Source organism: Daphnia pulex, chromosome 7 (genome assembly GCF_021134715.1).
Source record: "Daphnia pulex isolate KAP4 chromosome 7, ASM2113471v1".
Classification (NCBI taxonomy): Eukaryota; Metazoa; Arthropoda; class Branchiopoda; order Diplostraca; family Daphniidae; genus Daphnia; species Daphnia pulex.
The window spans coordinates 1,700,789-1,718,359 of NC_060023.1; the positions used below are offsets into that span (position 1 = coordinate 1,700,789).

General features: G+C 43.6%; 7 protein-coding genes and 2 non-coding genes across 11 annotated transcripts; 4 read left to right on the forward strand and 5 right to left on the reverse strand.

Moving 5' to 3' along the window:
- Window positions 1-699: 699 nt before the first annotated feature.
- On the reverse strand, window positions 700-1,989 carry LOC124197219. Its single transcript, XM_046592556.1, has 3 exons — window positions 1,752-1,989; window positions 1,528-1,680; window positions 700-1,457 (listed from the first exon to the last, which is right to left on the reverse strand). Exons 1-3 carry the CDS (start codon window positions 1,919-1,921, stop codon window positions 1,100-1,102), a joined length of 681 nt encoding a protein of 226 aa, XP_046448512.1. The 5' UTR covers window positions 1,922-1,989; the 3' UTR covers window positions 700-1,099.
- A 714-nt stretch (window positions 1,990-2,703) lies between these two features.
- LOC124197220 lies at window positions 2,704-3,924 on the reverse strand. The gene is made up of 4 exons (XM_046592557.1): window positions 3,663-3,924; window positions 3,418-3,588; window positions 3,015-3,269; window positions 2,704-2,931 (listed from the first exon to the last, which is right to left on the reverse strand). Exons 1-4 carry the CDS (start codon window positions 3,833-3,835, stop codon window positions 2,757-2,759), a joined length of 774 nt encoding a protein of 257 aa, XP_046448513.1. The 5' UTR covers window positions 3,836-3,924; the 3' UTR covers window positions 2,704-2,756.
- A 1,046-nt stretch (window positions 3,925-4,970) lies between these two features.
- Window positions 4,971-6,046, reverse strand: LOC124197221. Its single transcript, XM_046592558.1, has 3 exons — window positions 5,922-6,046; window positions 5,516-5,863; window positions 4,971-5,310 (listed from the first exon to the last, which is right to left on the reverse strand). The coding sequence occupies exons 2-3, from the start codon at window positions 5,848-5,850 to the stop codon at window positions 5,037-5,039; spliced, it is 609 nt and encodes a 202-aa protein (XP_046448514.1). The 5' UTR covers window positions 5,851-5,863; window positions 5,922-6,046; the 3' UTR covers window positions 4,971-5,036.
- A 424-nt stretch (window positions 6,047-6,470) lies between these two features.
- On the reverse strand, window positions 6,471-7,330 carry LOC124197224. The gene is made up of 2 exons (XM_046592561.1): window positions 6,915-7,330; window positions 6,471-6,825 (listed from the first exon to the last, which is right to left on the reverse strand). The coding sequence occupies exons 1-2, from the start codon at window positions 7,181-7,183 to the stop codon at window positions 6,492-6,494; spliced, it is 603 nt and encodes a 200-aa protein (XP_046448517.1). The 5' UTR covers window positions 7,184-7,330; the 3' UTR covers window positions 6,471-6,491.
- Window positions 7,331-7,465: 135 nt separating this feature from the next.
- Window positions 7,466-9,910, reverse strand: LOC124197222 (tetraspanin-1-like). Of its 2 annotated transcripts, none has more exons than XM_046592560.1 (6): window positions 9,315-9,910; window positions 9,050-9,238; window positions 8,803-8,976; window positions 8,521-8,727; window positions 8,217-8,425; window positions 7,466-8,133 (listed from the first exon to the last, which is right to left on the reverse strand). In XM_046592560.1, the coding sequence occupies exons 1-6, from the start codon at window positions 9,378-9,380 to the stop codon at window positions 8,028-8,030; spliced, it is 951 nt and encodes a 316-aa protein (XP_046448516.1). In that variant the 5' UTR covers window positions 9,381-9,910; the 3' UTR covers window positions 7,466-8,027. The 2 variants fall into 2 exon arrangements, with proteins under 2 accessions (XP_046448516.1, XP_046448515.1); XM_046592559.1 differs by having other exon boundaries at window positions 7,466-8,157; window positions 9,315-9,644.
- A 945-nt stretch (window positions 9,911-10,855) lies between these two features.
- Window positions 10,856-10,928, forward strand: Trnat-agu. Its single transcript has one exon. It is a non-coding gene; the product is annotated as a tRNA-Thr (tRNA).
- Window positions 10,929-11,807: 879 nt separating this feature from the next.
- LOC124197225 (acetylgalactosaminyl-O-glycosyl-glycoprotein beta-1,3-N-acetylglucosaminyltransferase-like) lies at window positions 11,808-13,422 on the forward strand. The gene is made up of 3 exons (XM_046592562.1): window positions 11,808-12,655; window positions 12,733-12,937; window positions 13,029-13,422. Exons 1-3 carry the CDS (start codon window positions 11,875-11,877, stop codon window positions 13,303-13,305), a joined length of 1,263 nt encoding a protein of 420 aa, XP_046448518.1. The 5' UTR covers window positions 11,808-11,874; the 3' UTR covers window positions 13,306-13,422.
- Window positions 13,423-14,982: 1,560 nt separating this feature from the next.
- On the forward strand, window positions 14,983-16,993 carry LOC124197226. Of its 2 annotated transcripts, none has more exons than XM_046592564.1 (6): window positions 14,983-15,147; window positions 15,227-15,539; window positions 15,608-15,762; window positions 15,837-16,038; window positions 16,111-16,362; window positions 16,452-16,993. In XM_046592564.1, the coding sequence occupies exons 1-6, from the start codon at window positions 15,028-15,030 to the stop codon at window positions 16,931-16,933; spliced, it is 1,524 nt and encodes a 507-aa protein (XP_046448520.1). In that variant the 5' UTR covers window positions 14,983-15,027; the 3' UTR covers window positions 16,934-16,993. The 2 variants fall into 2 exon arrangements, with proteins under 2 accessions (XP_046448520.1, XP_046448521.1); XM_046592565.1 differs by having other exon boundaries at window positions 15,012-15,147; window positions 15,237-15,539.
- A 248-nt stretch (window positions 16,994-17,241) lies between these two features.
- Window positions 17,242-17,314, forward strand: Trnat-agu. The gene has a single exon. It is a non-coding gene; the product is annotated as a tRNA-Thr (tRNA).
- The last annotated feature ends 257 nt before the right edge of the window (window positions 17,315-17,571 follow it).

Genomic DNA, 17,571 nt, shown 5'->3' on the forward strand with positions numbered 1-17,571 from the left:
ACAATCGCTGGCTGGCTGCATGATTGAGAGAGAGAGTTCTCTCGTGTAGACATCACAAGAGCTATAGCTCTCCATTTCCTGGAGAGAATTCGTTAATCAAATCAAATCGGCAATTGACTTTTTGATTCTTCTTTCTCTTTTTGATTCTTCCATTTCTTAATGAAAATTTTGGATGATGTTGCGCACACGATTTTCCTTATTTATGATCTGTGCTGCTGCTGCTGTGTCTGTATATAGATCCGTTATCGAAGGAAAAAGAGTTTTCCTTATTGTTTCTTTTTTTGTTTTTATTCTTTGAGTGCTGCTCTCAGATGTTCCTCATCGCAATCCATCTTTTGTCTTTCTTCTTCTTCTTATAAGCTCTAGCTCTCTTTATATTTTAGATGTATTTGGCGATGTGTTGACTGTCTAGTATTGCTGTGTTGTGTTGGCAGACAGGAAATCAAATAGAGATAGACTTTTATGGCTATTTGGCTGCTGATGGTGATGGCTGCTCGTGAGCGATGATCGCGCATGAGAGTCACGTCTCTGCGGTCACGGCAGTTTCTTTGATTTCATCGGCATTTTTCTTTCTTTTTCTTTTTCTAGATTAGAACCATCAAGATCGCCCTTTGTTGGCAGATAGAAATCGGCCAACTCGGCGCAATTCGGCATTGATAGCCCTAATCGAATCACCATACTACATAATGTACGATTGAATGGATTATTTAATGTATATTGGTTATATGTAAGAGGAAAATGGGGGAAACAATTATGTAAGAATAAGGGAGGAGGGGGACATAATACAACAGTACATCACACACAATAATTGATTGTTATTATAAATGAGCCGAAATGAGCAAATAATAGAACAGACATTTAGACACCACACACAGACCAATGACCCTAAATAATTAGTTTAAAAACAAATGACAATGGATGCTGGCATTCTTTGCATATTATAGGTTCGTGTTTGGACGGTTGTTACATGCACAAATGTTTAGATGACATTTTACTGTATTTAAATTATATATCGGCATCGGTAGAAGATGATGTCAATCGGTAAAATTTCAAATTAAAAAAAAAATTGGCGCCAAAATAATTTTTTTTGAAAAATGAATTAAGGCTTGCAAGTGGCGTACAAGAACGGGCTGGGCGTGCAGTTGGAGATGGTGAAAGCCTTTGAGCCGTTGGTGACGGTTTTGGTGACGGTGACGGTGGCCGTCAGCGTCGTTTTGAAGCGCAGAGTCAGACTCAAGTTGGAGGCCAAGCTGGACGCCAGATCCGACACGGAGTTGACTCCCGGGAAAGCCGAAGCCACGTTGGATGCCAACATCGACACGAGGCCGAAACGACGTCCCACGCAGTCGGACTGCAGGCCGACAATGTCCACCTCGACCGGCGAGCTGCTGGACGATTCCAAACCTTCAAACCCGCTGACGGGCGCGTCCAAACTGACGGCCTGTGTCGTTTCCAATCTGAAAGAAAAAAGAAAATTTGAATTTTTTGAATTTTCAAATTTACCCGCCAAAAATGTTTGACGCTTACGGTTGGACGGGCGATGGATTGAACAGGTCGATTTGCTCATCTTGGTCCAATGGGAGAATGACGGGCTTTTCAACTGCGCTTCTCCTGCGCCTGCAGGCCGTCACTCCGGCCGCCAAAACAGCGCAGGTCGACGGCACAGTTTTCTCGACGGTCCTGCGTCCCAAAAAAGATGTCAAAGTCAATTCAAAATCCAATTCCAACAGCTTCTTGTATTTTCAACTTACGTGGTGACGACCGTCACCGTAGTCTTGGTCGTTTGAAAGGCGAAGAAACGGGCCGTCGGCTGGATCAGTTCCTGCTCCTGTTGGGCCTCATCGTCGGCCTCCCGTTGCTGGTAGTCCACGGCCAGGACCATCGAAGTGAACAGGGCGACCAACAAGATTTTGGTGAACATCTTTTTTTCTTTTCTGGTCTGTTGGCTTCTCTCACTGGACTTTGGTAAATCTCTGAAGAAAGAAGCTGCTGTCGCCTCGACTTTTATACGCCAGTGGCCCGGCCACGACATTGCACACACAACGACAAAATCAAATAAAAAACCCACAAGAGAAAAAGAATAAGTAGGAGGAGTTGATGCGGAATTCTTCTTCTTCTTCCATTTCGAAATGGTCATCGAAGGTTAAAAGTTTTTCTTATCTCTTCTCCATTCGTCTCTCTCCGCTTGGCAGAGTGTCGGTTGAATAAAATCAAGCGCACAAAACCAAGAAATCACGCAATAACACGATCCAACTCTAATAGTCACAACCGAAGAAGAAAAATAAGAAACAGCCAGATAAAATCAAAGACACACCAACTGGCGGCCAATGAGATGGATATCCGGATATGTTTTGTTGGTGACACAAGTGGCTGGCCGCCGTTGAACTTTTATTTGTTTTTTCTCCCGTAGCGGAAATTCGTGAACACGACAAACACCCAAAATCGTCCGTCTCTTCTCTCTCAAGATCCCGCACATCAGCACAGGACTTTTATCGATTTCCATACATCAGCAGAGCAGCCGAGAGAGGAGTAGTTTCTCAGCGTGAACTTGAACTCTCTCAATGTCACGTGACGCTGGTTAGAATAATGGCGCCAAACGATTTTCAATTTGAATTCTCTCACTATTTTATTCAATTCTTCAATTAATGATTGAAATATTTTTAAATTTCTTTGATTTTTTAAATTATGCATAGAATTATATGATGTTATTACATTAATATATTGGAAACAAATGGAATGGCATTTGCTGGTTATTCTCATAGGACGTCGGTCGAGGGAATGTCGGGATCGTCGGTGCTGGCCGGAACTTCTTCGATTTCCCAGGAGGGGCAGGCGACGAAATCGGCCGGCAGACACGAAACGGCCGACAATAAAGTGTGGACGGACGTCGACGTGAACAAAGTGGCCGTCGACGTGGCCGTGTAGACAGTCCTGCGTCAAATAAACGTCAACCCAAAATAATAAGGTGAAAAGAATTGATTACATTCGGGTGTAGTTGTGTGTAATCTACGCACCTGGTGACGGTGACGACCGGAATGGTGGGAAATTGCCAACCGGATAACAATGAGGAGAGCAGAGCGGAAAAGAAACGAGGATCGGCAAAATTGCGGATGGCCTCCGATGACGATCGAATTCCATCATCGAACGACGACTCGATAACCTCAACGGCCGGACGGCGGACGACGGGAATCACCCAAACTCCCGCTCGTACCTCACCCTCATCGCCAAGCGAATCTTCCGGCACTTGCAGCACGGCGGACGGCTCCACTCTTTGTCGGCCATATAATAAAATCAATTGAGAATATAGAATATAAAAAGGGGGGAAAAATGATCGAGTGCAACTCAATCAAATATAGATGTACTAAGAAAGGAAGGAAGGAATATTAGAAGGGCCTCGGGCGAGAGCTTCATCCATACTTGAAAACTTGAGTGGGGTTGAGCGAGTGAAACTGGTCGATATCTTCGCCGGCGACCGTGTAATAAAAGGCCACTACCGGAAGGCCCCGCAACTGTTTCTTCCGGCGGCAGGGGGGGACGGCGGTGGTGATGGCCAGAGGTGCCGCCAGAGTTGTGCACGTTAGCACCGCTCTTATTTATATGGAAATATCGATCGATAATCAATCAAAAAATAAAATATTTGATTTTTTAAAAATAACACTTACGATTGGGTGGTGGTGGTGGCCTGGGTGGCCGTAACAACTTTGGTGACGGTTATGTTGGCCAGTGTCCTACTAGCGGGAGCCATTAGAACGGCGGCCGAACGAACGGAAGTGATGGGCAAAGTCCCGATTAAAACCAATGTCAACAAGTTGATTAACTTATTACAAACAGCCATTTTTCTTTTGCTGTTTTTTATTTATTGTATAAACGCGCTCGACGGTTGCTGCGATGAATGATGGCCGGAGATTTATTATTCACTGGTGAACATTTGAGCTGTACCATCGCCTTTTTATAGACACAAAAGTTGTTTAAAAAAATAATATTCATGTCTAGACTGCTGTTGGTTTCAATATTGCCGCCAAATTTCCAGCTCCAGCCGAGTGGATGACATAATAATCATTCGTCGGGTGAAATCTCCCAGCAGCCTGCTGGATCATGTGGACGATGTGGTGGAAAATTGTGAATGAATCATCTCGTCCGTTTTCTCTGCACCGTTGCTGCGAGCTGCTGCCAGTTCACAAGTGGCTGCATCGCATACATATATCAGCCAAAGGCGCATTTGCCAAACCGTCTCTCCTTATTCTATTTCAAGTTTCTATTGCGCACAGGATTTCAATGGAGCACCCGAAAAGGTCACGGACTTTGACAGACTTTTTCCCCTTGTCTATACATAAAAGAGCAACGCACATCAGCTAAGGCCGCCCGTCTTGTGCTGGAGCATTTCAGACCAACAAAAGTCGACCCGGCCCTTCTCTCAGTCGAGCTCGTGTTTAACCCTCGACACAACAAGAGGATCCTGGGTGGAGAGGAGGATCGATCCTTTTAAACTATCGATTTTCCCCCCAGGAAGGAGTTTGCAATTCTGTTTAAAGCGACTGTGTGAGTAGTTTTCAATTACATTCGAATAATGGAATGGATTTCTCTATTTTTAATTCAGCCGCTCACAGAAAACAAAAAGACAAAATTCAGCAAATTTCTATTTGATATAAAAGATAAGACTATTGTCCAGCGCTGTGGCTGGTTGGATTGATGGCCGCATAGTGATGGCTGCTGTTGGGTTCTTGCGGTCAAATGCGATAAGAAATCAACGTCGTCCAACCGCGGTCATCAACCTCTCCCGCCCTTGGACAGGTGACTGACAGCCAGCGCCCAGCGCTGCTGGCCACTCGACCCTAAAAGGTCTGACGTGTGTCTTATAGAATTAATCGGCAAGGTCAATAAAATTCCCAAGGAACCCAGAAAACCCATTAGGCTTGTGTGTATACGTGTGGTTGGAATAATCACATGGGAATATAACAAAATGGTGTGTATAGACGTGGAAGCGCAAGTGTATTAAAAACACGTATAATATCGGAATGAATTCAAGTTGATTAGTATTAGAGGCTGCAGTAAACGAGGCCGGTTGGGGTGCAGCCTGCCAGCGTGAAAGTGTTGGTCTGCGTGACGGAGCTGAGGCAAGTGAAATCGGAAATGATGGTCCGGGTGTAGATGATGGTGACGCCGAAAGTCGAGCCGGCCAAAGACGCTGCTGGGCCGCAACTTCCGCCCGGCAGCAATCCGTTGACCAGCACATCACGAGGCTCGTTCGAACTCAGGATGTCCGGAACGAAAATGACCGGCGATTCCTCTGGAGCCATAGTCGTCTGAACTCTGACAAATTTCAAATCATTTTTCAAATTAATTTTCAACATTTTTCAAAAATTTTTAAAATTAATTTCAAAATTTTAATAAATTTTAAAATAAATTTCAAAATTAAATTTCAAAATTTTTCAAATTAATTTCAAACATTTTTTCAAATAAAATTGAATTTTTTTTTTCAAATGAGATTTGGTTGATTTATAAAATGAATTTCAACTTGACAGGTTTGTTGGGTAGGATGGCGTCAATGTCGACGTCGCGGTCGAGACGTCTGCAGGCCGTCACGGCGCCGTTGATCATTGCGCAAGACGTCGTGAAGCTACAAGTCGGGATGGTGGTCCGGTAAACGACGAACGTCGTCATGGCTTTGGACGCCATCAGGCGACTGGGCCCTTGCTGGAGGACGGCCAGCCGACTCAGCGGATGTAAATGAGTGTCGGCCGCCAATTGAACAGCCTCCCGGCTGCCGGCCGACAGTCCCGACGACACGATCCAGCAGCAGACGGCCAGCACTCCAACAACCCAAACGAGTGGCAGCTTTCCGACGGACATTTCTTTGCTGGCCCCCCTAACAAGAAACGCGGTCAGCCAAATAAGTTTGAACGATCAGCAAATCTCCTCACGTTTCTCTCTCTTATTTTTTTTTCCCGCGTCTAGACGAAATTTGAAATCAAATGTTTTTTTTTTTTTATTTATTCCAGCTGGATCGCGTGCGGAATGAACGAGCGATTGCCGCCGACTGAATAAACACCCGAAATCTTTTGGCTCTTTGTTGAGGCTCCAACTCTTCACCTTGACCGCGTGATGACCGCGCCCTTGAATAATCAACGAACAGTCGAAACGAATGTCGTTAAAGGCAAATCCAATTCAATCAATCAATCCATCCCTATCCTTTTTATTTTTATGGTGATGGATGAAAAAGAACAAAAAGAATAAACTTGGATTACATGTTTCTTCTTAGAGTTATATAAAAGGGTTTTCATTGCGTCGATCGGCGTGATATGATAGCGTGAAATATAATAAAATTACAAGACGGGCGTAAATCTTTCCAGGAGAATCGGAAACGCCCTTGAAATGTCTAGGAGAGAGAGAGAGCCCAACCCAAATTGAATCGCTAATTTGTGTGTGTATTTAAATAATAAGAATTTTAATTTTTTTAATAAATTAGAAATAATAATTTTGTGAATAATAATTTAGCAAGGGGTGTAGGCGAATCCGGAAGGGAGACAGCCGACAACGGCGAAGGATTTCTGGCCGTCGGTCACGGTGGAAACGGTCGTCCGGGTCAAGGTGACCGTCTGGAAGTCGACGTAAGTCAATAATCCGAAATGCGGACGGTTGTCGCTGATCCAGCGGTTGATTTTCGTGTAGCCTCTGGTGATTTTTCGGGTGAAATCCAGCGGCCGGACGGTGAATGTCAATCCTCGTTTGGATTCCGGATGAAATGTCTCATCCGACACATTTTCGACACTCGCCTCGATGGATGGCGCCATTGAATGACTCTGGGCGATGGCAGACGCTTCCAGCCTTTTTTAAAATTTTGGTCGAGCGCGGGAAATTCAAAAAAGATTTTAAAAGATTTGAACTGAATTTCCAATTATCGGCGCTCCATTTACCTTGGCAAAGTGGGGAGTATGTCATCATCCAGCTGGATGACGTCGGGTTTCTCTTCCAGCGAGCGCCGTCTCCGGCAGCCGCCCGTCACGTTGACTGCGACGTAACAAGTCGACGCGACTGTCGTGAAAGACGTCACCACCGGAACGACGTACTTGACACTAGTCGTTTTCGGCACTATCTGCACCTTCCAGCCGTGGATGGCCGTGATGATTCCGGCCAGCACCACCATCGCTAGAATCGAACGGCTCCTCTTGTCGCTGCTGGACATGACACGGCTGGACTTGTACTGCTGTCCACCATCGTCAAACCACTTGGATTATATTGGAAAAAAAAGTAGAAACTTGAAGAAAAAACGGACAATGCGGATAGGAAATGTCAACCTCCAGCCTTTTGACCTTTTTTTTCTTATCCGCTTCTATTATATCTGGTAAAAATAACGAGTCATTTCCTCTTCCGGATGGAACCTTATAGAATCATTATATACCTCGGCCCATTTTCTTCCAGGAAATGTAGGTTTATCCTACATTACATTATTGTTCATTAAATCGATATAAAATTCTTGTATTTTCAGTTCAAAGGCATATTATATCCTTGTAGTATGTTAGTTGAATGAGTCCGGATGTCCAATTAAAATTCTGATCTAGTCCTTTAAGTTTTTGAGAAATTGTCGGTTATGTCCTACATGAAACGTTCGTTATTACAAAGTCGCTAATTATTAAAAAGTAGTCGATGAAGATGTTTGATATCCAAAAAGGGAAGTTGAAAATGAACAATCGTCTTTTGTACAAGGATAAAAAGCCAAATGGGGGCGTCTATATAAAAAGAGTCGGTAACAATCAGTCGATGTATTGTCATAAAGTCTTTTCACATTTTTATGTAGTCGTCGTCGGCGTGATTAATCAAAGGCAATTCGTCATCAACATTCATTCACACGTATATGTACATTCACACAGAATTTTCATAGTGAGGGGGGAGAGATTATTTGGAATTCCTGATTTGATTCTTCTTACTCTCATCATCTATATAAAGGCGGGGGGTATAATGTTCATACAATTTTATGGCTAGAAAAGACCCTCGAATTAAATTATAGGACACAATTTCGACGATTGATTTCAAACAAGCGACGACGATTTGGACATGATGACCGGCTCCAGATTTAACGAGTTCATCGAAGTGGAAGAGGGGGTGAATTGTCGTTTGGAATCAGCCGATTCGGCGCTGTGATTATGAAAAGAAAATGAACTTTTAAAATTAAAGTTTAGAGTTTGATGTTGTATCGAGTGCGGAATTGCAATACATACTTGGATAGCATGGGCGCCGAGGCGTAAGATGAATTGAGACCCTGTCGCGAGGTGAATCGGCTGTCACCGCTCACGTGCTGGCGGATGTTGACGGCGAAAAGGGCCGTCAGCACCATGGCAACGATCTGGACGACCGCCACTACGGTGATGGTGACGAAGGTGTACCTGGCATAGCTGTTGATGGTGTCCACCAATTTCTTACCGCATCCCTATCAACACACAGACCAGAAAAACAAAAAAATGAATATAATACACTGAGGTACAGCGGCGAGCGCCAATGAGGTACAGTGGCGAGCAATCGTACCTCCTGGAAGAGAACTCTCGATTGATCTTCACCACGGACGCCGTCCGAGAAGGAGACTCGCTCGCATTCGAAAGACGTCTGGTCGACGCAGCAGGATTTCGGGACCGTGTAAGTGGCGTCCTTGTCGATGAAATCGCGGGTCATGTGGCGTTTGCCGTACTCGGAGCGGGACCAGCTCTTGTAGCCCGTCGTTCCGCAACATTTCCACTAAAAAGGAGAAAGTCAATTGAATGAAGGACTAACGAGAGCAAATGATAAATAAAAGAGCAGCACAATACTCACGGCTTCTTGGATGAGGTCCAACTTGGTGGTGTTGGAGAGGTCGTTGCCATAGTGACGCTCGACCGCCACCCGGATGGAATTGTGGACGTCGTTCTGCAGGTCGGCCTGCTCCTGGTAGAGGATGAAACCTCCGACGATTTCGGTAATCAGGAAAATCGCCATGGAAGCGAAAAACTATCGTGAAAGAAAGAATCAAATCAAATTATTCGAGAAATCATTTGAATTGGTAATTTTCTAAATGTTTTACCATCCAGAGGAGGCAACTGTTTTCGGCCAGGACTCCGATGCATCCGAGGATTCCGGCCACTGTCATCAAAGCGCCGATGGCGACTAGAATGTGTCCGACGTAATAATTACCATCTTGGAAAAACAAGTGGGTGAAATCGGGATCGAAAAGGACCCGGAGTGACAAGGCCATCAAAGTCGGTCCCACAATCTAAACCGAAAAAAATTGAAAATTTAAAAAAATTGAGCGGGAAATTTAAATGTACTAGGAAAATTCAACAACTTACGAGGACGATAAAGTTGAAGAGGAGGGCTCCCCATTTCAAAAATCTCTGATTGGATGATGAATGCATTGTGACACTAAAGATATTTCACTGGTAGTAAGAACCGAACGCACTAGAAGAGCAGCACTTGTTGAGAGATTTCAAATTAGGCGCGCTGAAACTCTTGAATGCACTTTGAGTGGCCTTTCTATTGAAAGGCAGAACTGTGTTGGTTGAATGGCTGGGCAACTGCTGGCTGCTGGCTGGCAGAGGTGTGGGATGTTGGACTTGTTGCGAGTGAGTACGTTCTTTCTCGGTTAGTTGCTGCCTTCAAATAGGTTGAGATTTGGGTACCTCCCAGTTCCGTTTCCATCCATCTTGAATTCGGTTTGGGTTTTTCTTTTTCGCCCAGCACGACCCTCCTCCTCTCGTGAATAAAATTCGGCGCCGGAAATACGATGACGCATTACACCTCTCTCTTTTTCTTGCCGGATGACGCAAGGCAAAAGAGAATTGTTTTGTATTTTTTCAAACTGGTTTTCTAGGAATGTGTGGACGCGTGTATAGCAGAGAGAGTCGTGGTGCGTCAGGGATCGCCGCAGGCTTTTTTTTACTATAGTAGCGTGTAACATAGCAGGTTGTTTTTTAATCTTTTAAAAGATATTCAAATTTTAATTTCCGGCGGGATTTTCGGTGGTTTGTTTTATACTTCCTAATGTGGCGCAATTTAGTGCGAGTAATGCATAAGTTCAAGGACAATAAACTTTCGTCAAAATATATGCATCATCCCGAAAATGTTTTGGAGTGTCATAATAATGAATAATTAATAAAAGGGAATTTTTCAAATGATTTAAAAAGACCGCGCTCGGATCACCGTATGAGAAATCCGTTGGGGCTATTTAATAAGCCGATTGTATATCGGATGGTGGCCAATGTAACAGGACTGCGTGACGTCGTAGCACCTGCACAAACCTGTAGTAAAAGTATGTGACGTCTTAGCTGTAGGCATGGCTTTCTAGATACTTTCAAACTAATTAAATATTTAGCATACCTAATTTATGAACCTGTTGGAAAGTTAATTTTTATTTTGACGGAAAAGAATAAAGAAACGGGTCGGAGAGGGGGGAATTTTTTCGACTGTTGAGTCACTGCGTCATCCGACGTCATTTGAATAATTTTCCATACATTTATGCCAATGACGTCACATTCCCGCATGGATTTTCACGAAACTGCGTGCGTTTGTTGACGATCGCCTAGTTGAATGACTGGAATGTTTGAGAGTGCCCTGCAGCGATTGATTTTCCCGTAGATGGAAATTGGTTTAGAGCTGCAGTGCGTTGTTATCTCGTAGCCAGCTGAACTGCGTGCCAGCGGTATGGCGGGATGTGGGTTTCCCCCGTCAACATTCTTTTAGCCCACCTTGTACGTCGAATTGTGGCTAACCACACAAAAATAATGCGCAATACTTTTTGTCTTTGTCGTTGACAGGAAATCGACCGAGAAATGAGTTACCATTTTTCAAATTAAAATATTTTAAATAATCAATAAAAATTCGATTTAAACAAGGTCTCATGGCTTAGATGGCAAAGCGCCTGCCTAGTAAGCAGGAGATCACGAGTTCGAGTCTCGTTGGGACCTAACTTTTTATCCATATTAAATTACCGTAAAATTGATTAATTAAATATTTCCACTCGATAATCACAAAATCTGAAAATTTCTTATTCATTTGAATATAAAAAAACAAAAAACAAATAAAGTTTCAGGGTGATGTCTAGCGTCAACCGGATGTTACACACTAGCGCAATGCAAACTCGTAACACATTGAAGGTCAACCAAAGGAACTGCGGAATACGTGACAAAATGTTTTTTTCCTTTTTCTCGCCCACTCCCCTTTCTCATCAATCCAAAATGGCCGTCTCATTTCATAAAAACCAAAAAGAACAAATTTTTTGTTTCGTTTCGAAAGGAAGATCTTGTTATAATAGCCAAGGCCACCAAGTAAAAATCTAGCGGTACTGACAAAACAAATTTTTTCTTTTTTGAAAAAACAAAAGCCTTTGATTTGCATAACCACAGCCGACTAGCTTACGTATCGCATGCTGGCAATCGGCGGAAGTTCTAACGTGACAATTTTGATTTGAAAAGTCTGGGCATGATTAACCAAGCGGCTATATCAAATCGACCTTCTCTTATATATTTTATTTTATACAGGATATGCTTGAGCAATTCACAATTTGAGCTACTTTTATTTTTTTATTCCAAATTTGATTATCTTTTATTACCCCCGTTCGGTCTAAAAATTGGGCTGTGCTCATTCACGATGGCATGTCAATGTATTTCTTTCGTGTCGTCGTCAATTTTCGAAGGGGGTCGTCATGATTGAACTGATAAGTCGGCCAATGTCGCCATCAAAAATGTTTAAAATAATTTTAAATAATTCTTCATGAATAATTATCATAAATTGAGACATGACAAGTTCAATCAACAGTTAGTCAGCGTCCGGTGGCCGGTGTTACAGGTGCCCATTTCACCATCGATCGTGCATGCTGGGCGTGTTGCGTGACTTTTCATTCCAAAAAATCAAATGGCCACCGTCAGGAGGACTCGATTGAAATTCTTATATTTCACGATCGCTTTTGTTTTTCTCAATTTATTTCTCACGGGATTGGATATCCACCCGTTGTCGAGGCCCAGCAATTTCATTCACCTGCCGGCCCATTGCGCCAGTCTACCGTGCGACACGCTCATCTTCGGACGGCCGGTGGGTTTGACGGAAAATCGGGCTCAATTGTCCGTCCCCGATGGAGTTGAAATTTACGTGAATTACACCGTCGATCGACTGGGATTGAAGCTGCTGGGCGGGAATTTGAACGACGTTACGTCATTCCGGTACTCGATCAATGCCGAGTCCCAGTGCCGGGCCAGCGATGGATTATTGAAGGTCGTCGTGGTTGTTGTTTCGGCTCCCGGACACTTTGACAGGCGCCAACTGGTCCGTCGGACGTGGGCCGGTCGGCTGGGCGACACCAGCTGGGGCCGGCACGTTTTCCTGACCGGCCGGACGGCCAACGCGACGCTGCAGAGCCGACTGGAGGAGGAAAGCGGTATATTCGACGATATTGTCCAGCTGGACATGATGGACAGTTACGAGATTCTGACGGCCAAATCGGTGGCCTTGCTGCACTGGGCCCAGCAATTCTGTAGCGCCAAGGTCCCGTTCGTCCTGAAATGCGACGACGACGTTTACGTCAACACGGGCCGTCTCTACTCGGCCGTCACGGCCATCACCAAGACTATCCCTTACTACGAGGCCGGCATCTACGGCACCCAAATTGTCATTGACAATCCGCCCCAGCGGAAGTTGGGTAATAATTATAATTCAACCTCATTTGAATTTGACAATTGAATTTGACAATTTCCCATTTTTTGATGAATCATTCAGAGAGTAAACATTACGTCAGTATGGAGCTGTGGCCTTGGCCGGCCTACCCATCTTATCTGTACGGCGGTTGTTATTTGCTGGGCAGAAAAGCCCTGGCCCCGTTGCTAACGGCCGCCCAGTCGACCCCGTATTTCCCCTTTGAAGATCTTTACTTGATAGGTCTCTGTTCCCGGAAGGCCCACGTCCCACTCTGGACCTTTGACAAGTCAGTGGCATCAATTATAATGATCGATCAATCGATAGTTCCGTTGCATAATTGAATTGATTGATGATTATCTCTCGTACTATACAAACAGAATGTTCATTATGGAGAATGGCAACCGGACGGGCGATCCTTGTTTCGCCGGCCAGTCCATCACGTGGCAGACCCGATCGGATGGCCAATTGCTGGAATCGCATCAAACCACAAAGAAGCTGGACGAAAACAAGATCAAATGCAGCAGCAGCGGCCAGTCAGGACGAGGGGGGAACGTGATTCATTTCAAATTGATCGATCCGACCGAATACGAGACGTGGAGTCGCAACGTGAGTCTGCTGCTGGCCATCAACCACACCCAACAAAGACAAACCTGAATCGTTTGATTCATTCACGTTCCGCAATAACTGAATATTTATTGGCAAATGTAATAATTCAAATAATTTAAGCGCGCCAAAATCATTTAACAATCGACCAGCGCTATAAGAAATACAAAAAGAAGTTTGTAATAATATTTCACTCTGAAGAGTTTTTAAACAAGAGTGTAGAATTACTTGTTAGGTTATATAAGTTTATTTCCTTTGAATCAATCAAAATATACAAGTTTCAGTTGACATCTATTATTAGAAAAGGGTATAAAGGCTTGAGAGCCCTTTGGTGTCAGATATTGATCGGATAAAAAAGGACACGAGAGACGCAATTATATAAGAGCGATAGCATAGAACACCACACCAAAAGCTGATGGCATTACTTTCCCATTTGTATTATTGCTGCCATCGGAAACTCTTGACGTCAATGGACGCCGCCGTACATTACATGTAACGTTATGCTCTAGACAAATTAGTGTGGGACGGCAAACAATCGCCTAAATCGTGCGGAGATATTAATTATTCGTGTAGAGACATATGGTCCGATTCCCAAACTATTACAGACAGTATATATACTTATGTTGAGTTGATTGCGCTAGATGGTCGGCTATAAAAGCTATTAGTGCCGGGGCTTTATAATTTGCATGGGGATGAAAACACTCCAACTGAAGAAGCCGATGGGCGAATTTCAATTCATTCGATACACCAAACACTCGACAGTGGAGATGGCAGATTGCCAGTATCTGATAGATGAAGCTGTGGAATTAACGGCACAACTTTTGTTAGATTTAAATGTCTTATTCTCGAGTGTTTATTTGGACTGTGCAATCTTTTTTCTTTTGTAAACCACTCTGGGCTACTGTAGCGAATAAATGGATCACTGAACGGCTCGCGCGTATTATTCGAATTAATGGAATTGCGCCATTCTCCACCGTGTGAATTCTTACAGATTGAAAACACTTTGTGGAAAAATAAAAAACAGATTGGATATTCCAGTTGAAATGGGGAGCCAGCCGAGTACCTAACGAACCGAACACATAGTATAGGTACACACACATAGTTTGATAATACTCACTTGCTTTCCTTATCCAGTCGTGCTTGAAATATACCTCATCCTTTATTACGGTTTCGAGTCAATATTTGCTCTAATTGTATACATATAGCTGTGTATTGACGAATTGTTTGCCGGCAAACATATAACGGTACATTATTGCGCACATGCTGCTGCACATCATACATTTTTGATGATGAGTTTCGAATTTGATTACACAACACCGCGAAATATGAAAATGTGTCGGAAAGATCATATAAGGAAACAATAAATGAAATAGCCCCATCAATTATACTCTTATAACCTATTATATAGCACCGCATTTCGTCTTGACGCTAATTATATTCGCAATTGTTTGTTATTTTCCTGATAGAAAAAAAACAACATTTCAATGATAGGCCAATTGTGTTAGACCTAATGAACCGCAGTGGACTTTTTTTGACTTAACATATCGGAGCTCTTATTTCCCTCCCAAAATGAAGAACCGTTAGGAGCGCTAAATATAATTTAGTCCGTTTTCTTTCCCCGTTTATAATGTACTTTTTTTTTCAATTGTAGCACATAGAAGATATCGCCCAAGTGCTGCCACACACTGTGCTGTGTGCTGTATAAATGGCCAGAGCGTGATCACGCTAGATGAGACTTGTCTGCTGTCCGGCGCCCAGTCAACAACTAACAAAATGGCTGCTGGCATCTCCTATCACATTCACGCCTGTTTCATCCTCTGCGCTACGCTGTGCATTTGCCAGACGGACGCCATCGATTTGGAAGGCCATCTGCAGCAGCTCAGAGACAACTATGTAAGTGGACGATTTTAGCTATTTATAATTATTATTACGTAATGGTCGGCAATTAACGAAATTGTGGTTTCGATGTAAGGAAATTTTAGCGGCCATTTTGAATCTACTGGAGACTCTGGAACGTAAAGTCGAACAGCAGGAAAGTGAACTTAGTGAATTGAAGACTGAACAGCATCGAATCAGGACGGCCGAATCGTTCCAGAGGCGAATTCTTCCAGATGTTGGAATGGAACGGCATCGTCAATCGATCGGAACGGGCGGTGCCATTCTCAGAAGTTGCAGCCACATTCGGGCGGCTCTTCCGTCACAAACTTCCGGCATGCACTGGATCGATCCCGACGGCCAGGGTGTTGGCGACGACCCCATCTACGTCTACTGTAACATGACAACAGGTGTAAATTACATTTGATCAAATAATTATTCTGGAATCAATTAAAAAATCAATTAAGAAATTCTCAAGGTTCGACTGCTATTTTGCACGACAGCGAATCCCGGATATCCGTTTCGCATTGCACTGAGCCCGGATGCTACTCCAGGGTAATTCAATATTCGGCCACTACTAAACAAATGTCGGCATTGGCCCAGTTATCCGACGAATGCCACCAATCAATCCGGGTATAATCAATTATCACCATTGACTATAATGATTACAGTTTGAAAATGTTGAAACGAATTGTAATTGAATACAGTATGATTGCACCAGCGCTCCGTTTGAGATCAACGGCAACATTTATTCGTGGTGGAACGATCGGCACGGAAAGCCGCAATATTTCTGGTCCGGCAACCGGGCCAGCGTCCACACCTGCCAGTGCGGCATCGAGTACAACTGCATCGAAGCTCTTGCCGATTGTAATTGCGATTCCAGTCTACCCACGCCACTGGCCGATATCGGTCAGTATTTAAAACCCAATAACAATTTGATCATTTTTTGATCAGCGATTATATAATTGCGTAATAATACAGGAGTGATTACCGATAAAAACCTACTGCCAATCACGAGGCTCAATTTCGGCCGGACCGTGCTGGAAAATTCGTCCGGCATGCACACCCTGGGCCGGTTCGAATGCACCGGACAGGTGGCCGTCCAGGGAATGCCATCCTCTTGCCAAGACCTTTGGCTCATAGGTCACACGTTAAGCGGATTGTATTCGGTCATGGGAGCTGCCATCGTCGAAAATGTTTACTGCAATTTCACGAAATTACCAAACGATCCAGGTATGAATCAAATCAAGTTTTATCATTTTTTGTTTTTAATCCGCCCGGAATTAAAATTTTTGAAATCATTAAATTCAATTTTCACGAAGGTTTTCAGAAGTCACTGGGATTTGGATTCGCCGATATCAAATCGTCGCCCACGTATTTCTACGTGCAGAAGAACACGACCTTCTCGGCGACGGGCATTCCGATGCCGTTCGAAGTCAACAAGGTGAACGTCGGAGGGGCCATGGATTTGACTACGGGGATATTCACGTCGCCCAGACCGGGCAGGTGCTTCTTCTCGTTCACGGGATTGGCTCAGTTCCCGTTCGCCTCTCCTTACAAGCTGCGGCTGGGCGTCGGCATTTACCTCAACGGCTACCTGAACGGCCGGGGCTGGGTGGCCAACACGGCCAGAAATCAGTGGAGCCAGTTCACGCTCCAGTCGACTTTGAATTTGAACGCGGGAGACAGGGTGTGGCTGCAGATCACGGACATGTCGGACGGCGTTTACCTCTACGACAGCAACAGTCATTACACTCACTTTACGGGGTGGCTTTTGGAGGAGGAAACGTTCGATTCGCATTAATTATTATAAATAACTGGAAATTGTATACCTGACTGAAATATACCGTGTTATTTATTCAAATTAGTGTGCAAATTATAAGTTCGGTAATGATTTATTGTTGATTTCTTATCATATCAGACGCTTCCGGGATATCCGTTTTCCTTAATACGAACGTAGAAATATGCTGATCAACTCACATTTTTTACTCCGTTTCTTCACAGCACAATAATAAAAGAAAAAAAAATTGTGTGTTTGAAACCCGTTTCGCAAAAATTTAATCACTGGTAAATGAAGCCGGTTAAGGTTGAGTAAGAATGCAAAAATTTCAAGGTCTCATGGCTTAGATGGCAAAGCGCCTGCCTAGTAAGCAGGAGATCACGAGTTCGAGTCTCGTTGGGACCTAACTGCATATTTTATATTTTTTAAAAATTTGTATGTCTTAGAGATTTGCTTTTTTATAATGAATTTAACAGTTAACAGTAAAATAAATGCTGTATGAGAACGAAACAATTAAAAAATCCCCACTTAGTCTCATTTTAAAGCCGTTAAACGTACTTAACTTTGTTTAAAATAAATTTCTTGAGTGAAACACAGCAGAAAAGTTATTTCAATAATAATATAAGGTAACCTTTTCCAATCTTCCGAAATAATTTTCAACG

What these genes read in the sequence shown, in the direction of transcription:
- LOC124197219 (XM_046592556.1), bottom strand. Translation starts at nt 1,921, where the DNA reads ATGTTCACCAAAATCTTGTTGGTCGCCCTGTTCACTTCGATGGTCCTG. An exon ending in ACGGTGACGGTCGTCACCAC is followed by an intron (nt 1,681 to 1,751) that starts GTAAGTTGAAAA and finishes TTTGGGACGCAG; the next exon opens with GACCGTCGAGAAAACTGTGC. An exon ending in AATCCATCGCCCGTCCAACC is followed by an intron (nt 1,458 to 1,527) that starts GTAAGCGTCAAA and finishes TTTTTCTTTCAG; the next exon opens with ATTGGAAACGACACAGGCCG.
- LOC124197220 (XM_046592557.1), bottom strand. Translation starts at nt 3,835, where the DNA reads ATGGCTGTTTGTAATAAGTTAATCAACTTGTTGACATTGGTTTTAATC. An exon ending in GCCACCACCACCACCCAATC is followed by an intron (nt 3,589 to 3,662) that starts GTAAGTGTTATT and finishes CATATAAATAAG; the next exon opens with AGCGGTGCTAACGTGCACAA. An exon ending in CCGGTCGTCACCGTCACCAG is followed by an intron (nt 2,932 to 3,014) that starts GTGCGTAGATTA and finishes TATTTGACGCAG; the next exon opens with GACTGTCTACACGGCCACGT.
- LOC124197221 (XM_046592558.1), bottom strand. Translation starts at nt 5,850, where the DNA reads ATGTCCGTCGGAAAGCTGCCACTCGTTTGGGTTGTTGGAGTGCTGGCC. An exon ending in CTACCCAACAAACCTGTCAA is followed by an intron (nt 5,311 to 5,515) that starts GTTGAAATTCAT and finishes GAAATTTGTCAG; the next exon opens with AGTTCAGACGACTATGGCTC.
- LOC124197224 (XM_046592561.1), bottom strand. Translation starts at nt 7,183, where the DNA reads ATGTCCAGCAGCGACAAGAGGAGCCGTTCGATTCTAGCGATGGTGGTG. An exon ending in ATACTCCCCACTTTGCCAAG is followed by an intron (nt 6,826 to 6,914) that starts GTAAATGGAGCG and finishes ATTTTAAAAAAG; the next exon opens with GCTGGAAGCGTCTGCCATCG.
- LOC124197222 (XM_046592559.1), bottom strand. Translation starts at nt 9,380, where the DNA reads ATGCATTCATCATCCAATCAGAGATTTTTGAAATGGGGAGCCCTCCTC. An exon ending in TGGACCTCATCCAAGAAGCC is followed by an intron (nt 8,728 to 8,802) that starts GTGAGTATTGTG and finishes TCTCCTTTTTAG; the next exon opens with TGGAAATGTTGCGGAACGAC. An exon ending in TCGGCGCCCATGCTATCCAA is followed by an intron (nt 8,158 to 8,216) that starts GTATGTATTGCA and finishes TAATTTTAAAAG; the next exon opens with TTCATTTTCTTTTCATAATC.
- LOC124197225 (XM_046592562.1), top strand. Translation starts at nt 11,875, where the DNA reads ATGGCCACCGTCAGGAGGACTCGATTGAAATTCTTATATTTCACGATC. An exon ending in TCCGCCCCAGCGGAAGTTGG is followed by an intron (nt 12,656 to 12,732) that starts GTAATAATTATA and finishes TGAATCATTCAG; the next exon opens with AGAGTAAACATTACGTCAGT. An exon ending in CCACTCTGGACCTTTGACAA is followed by an intron (nt 12,938 to 13,028) that starts GTCAGTGGCATC and finishes CTATACAAACAG; the next exon opens with AATGTTCATTATGGAGAATG.
- LOC124197226 (XM_046592564.1), top strand. Translation starts at nt 15,028, where the DNA reads ATGGCTGCTGGCATCTCCTATCACATTCACGCCTGTTTCATCCTCTGC. An exon ending in AATGCCACCAATCAATCCGG is followed by an intron (nt 15,763 to 15,836) that starts GTATAATCAATT and finishes AATTGAATACAG; the next exon opens with TATGATTGCACCAGCGCTCC. An exon ending in CACGCCACTGGCCGATATCG is followed by an intron (nt 16,039 to 16,110) that starts GTCAGTATTTAA and finishes GTAATAATACAG; the next exon opens with GAGTGATTACCGATAAAAAC.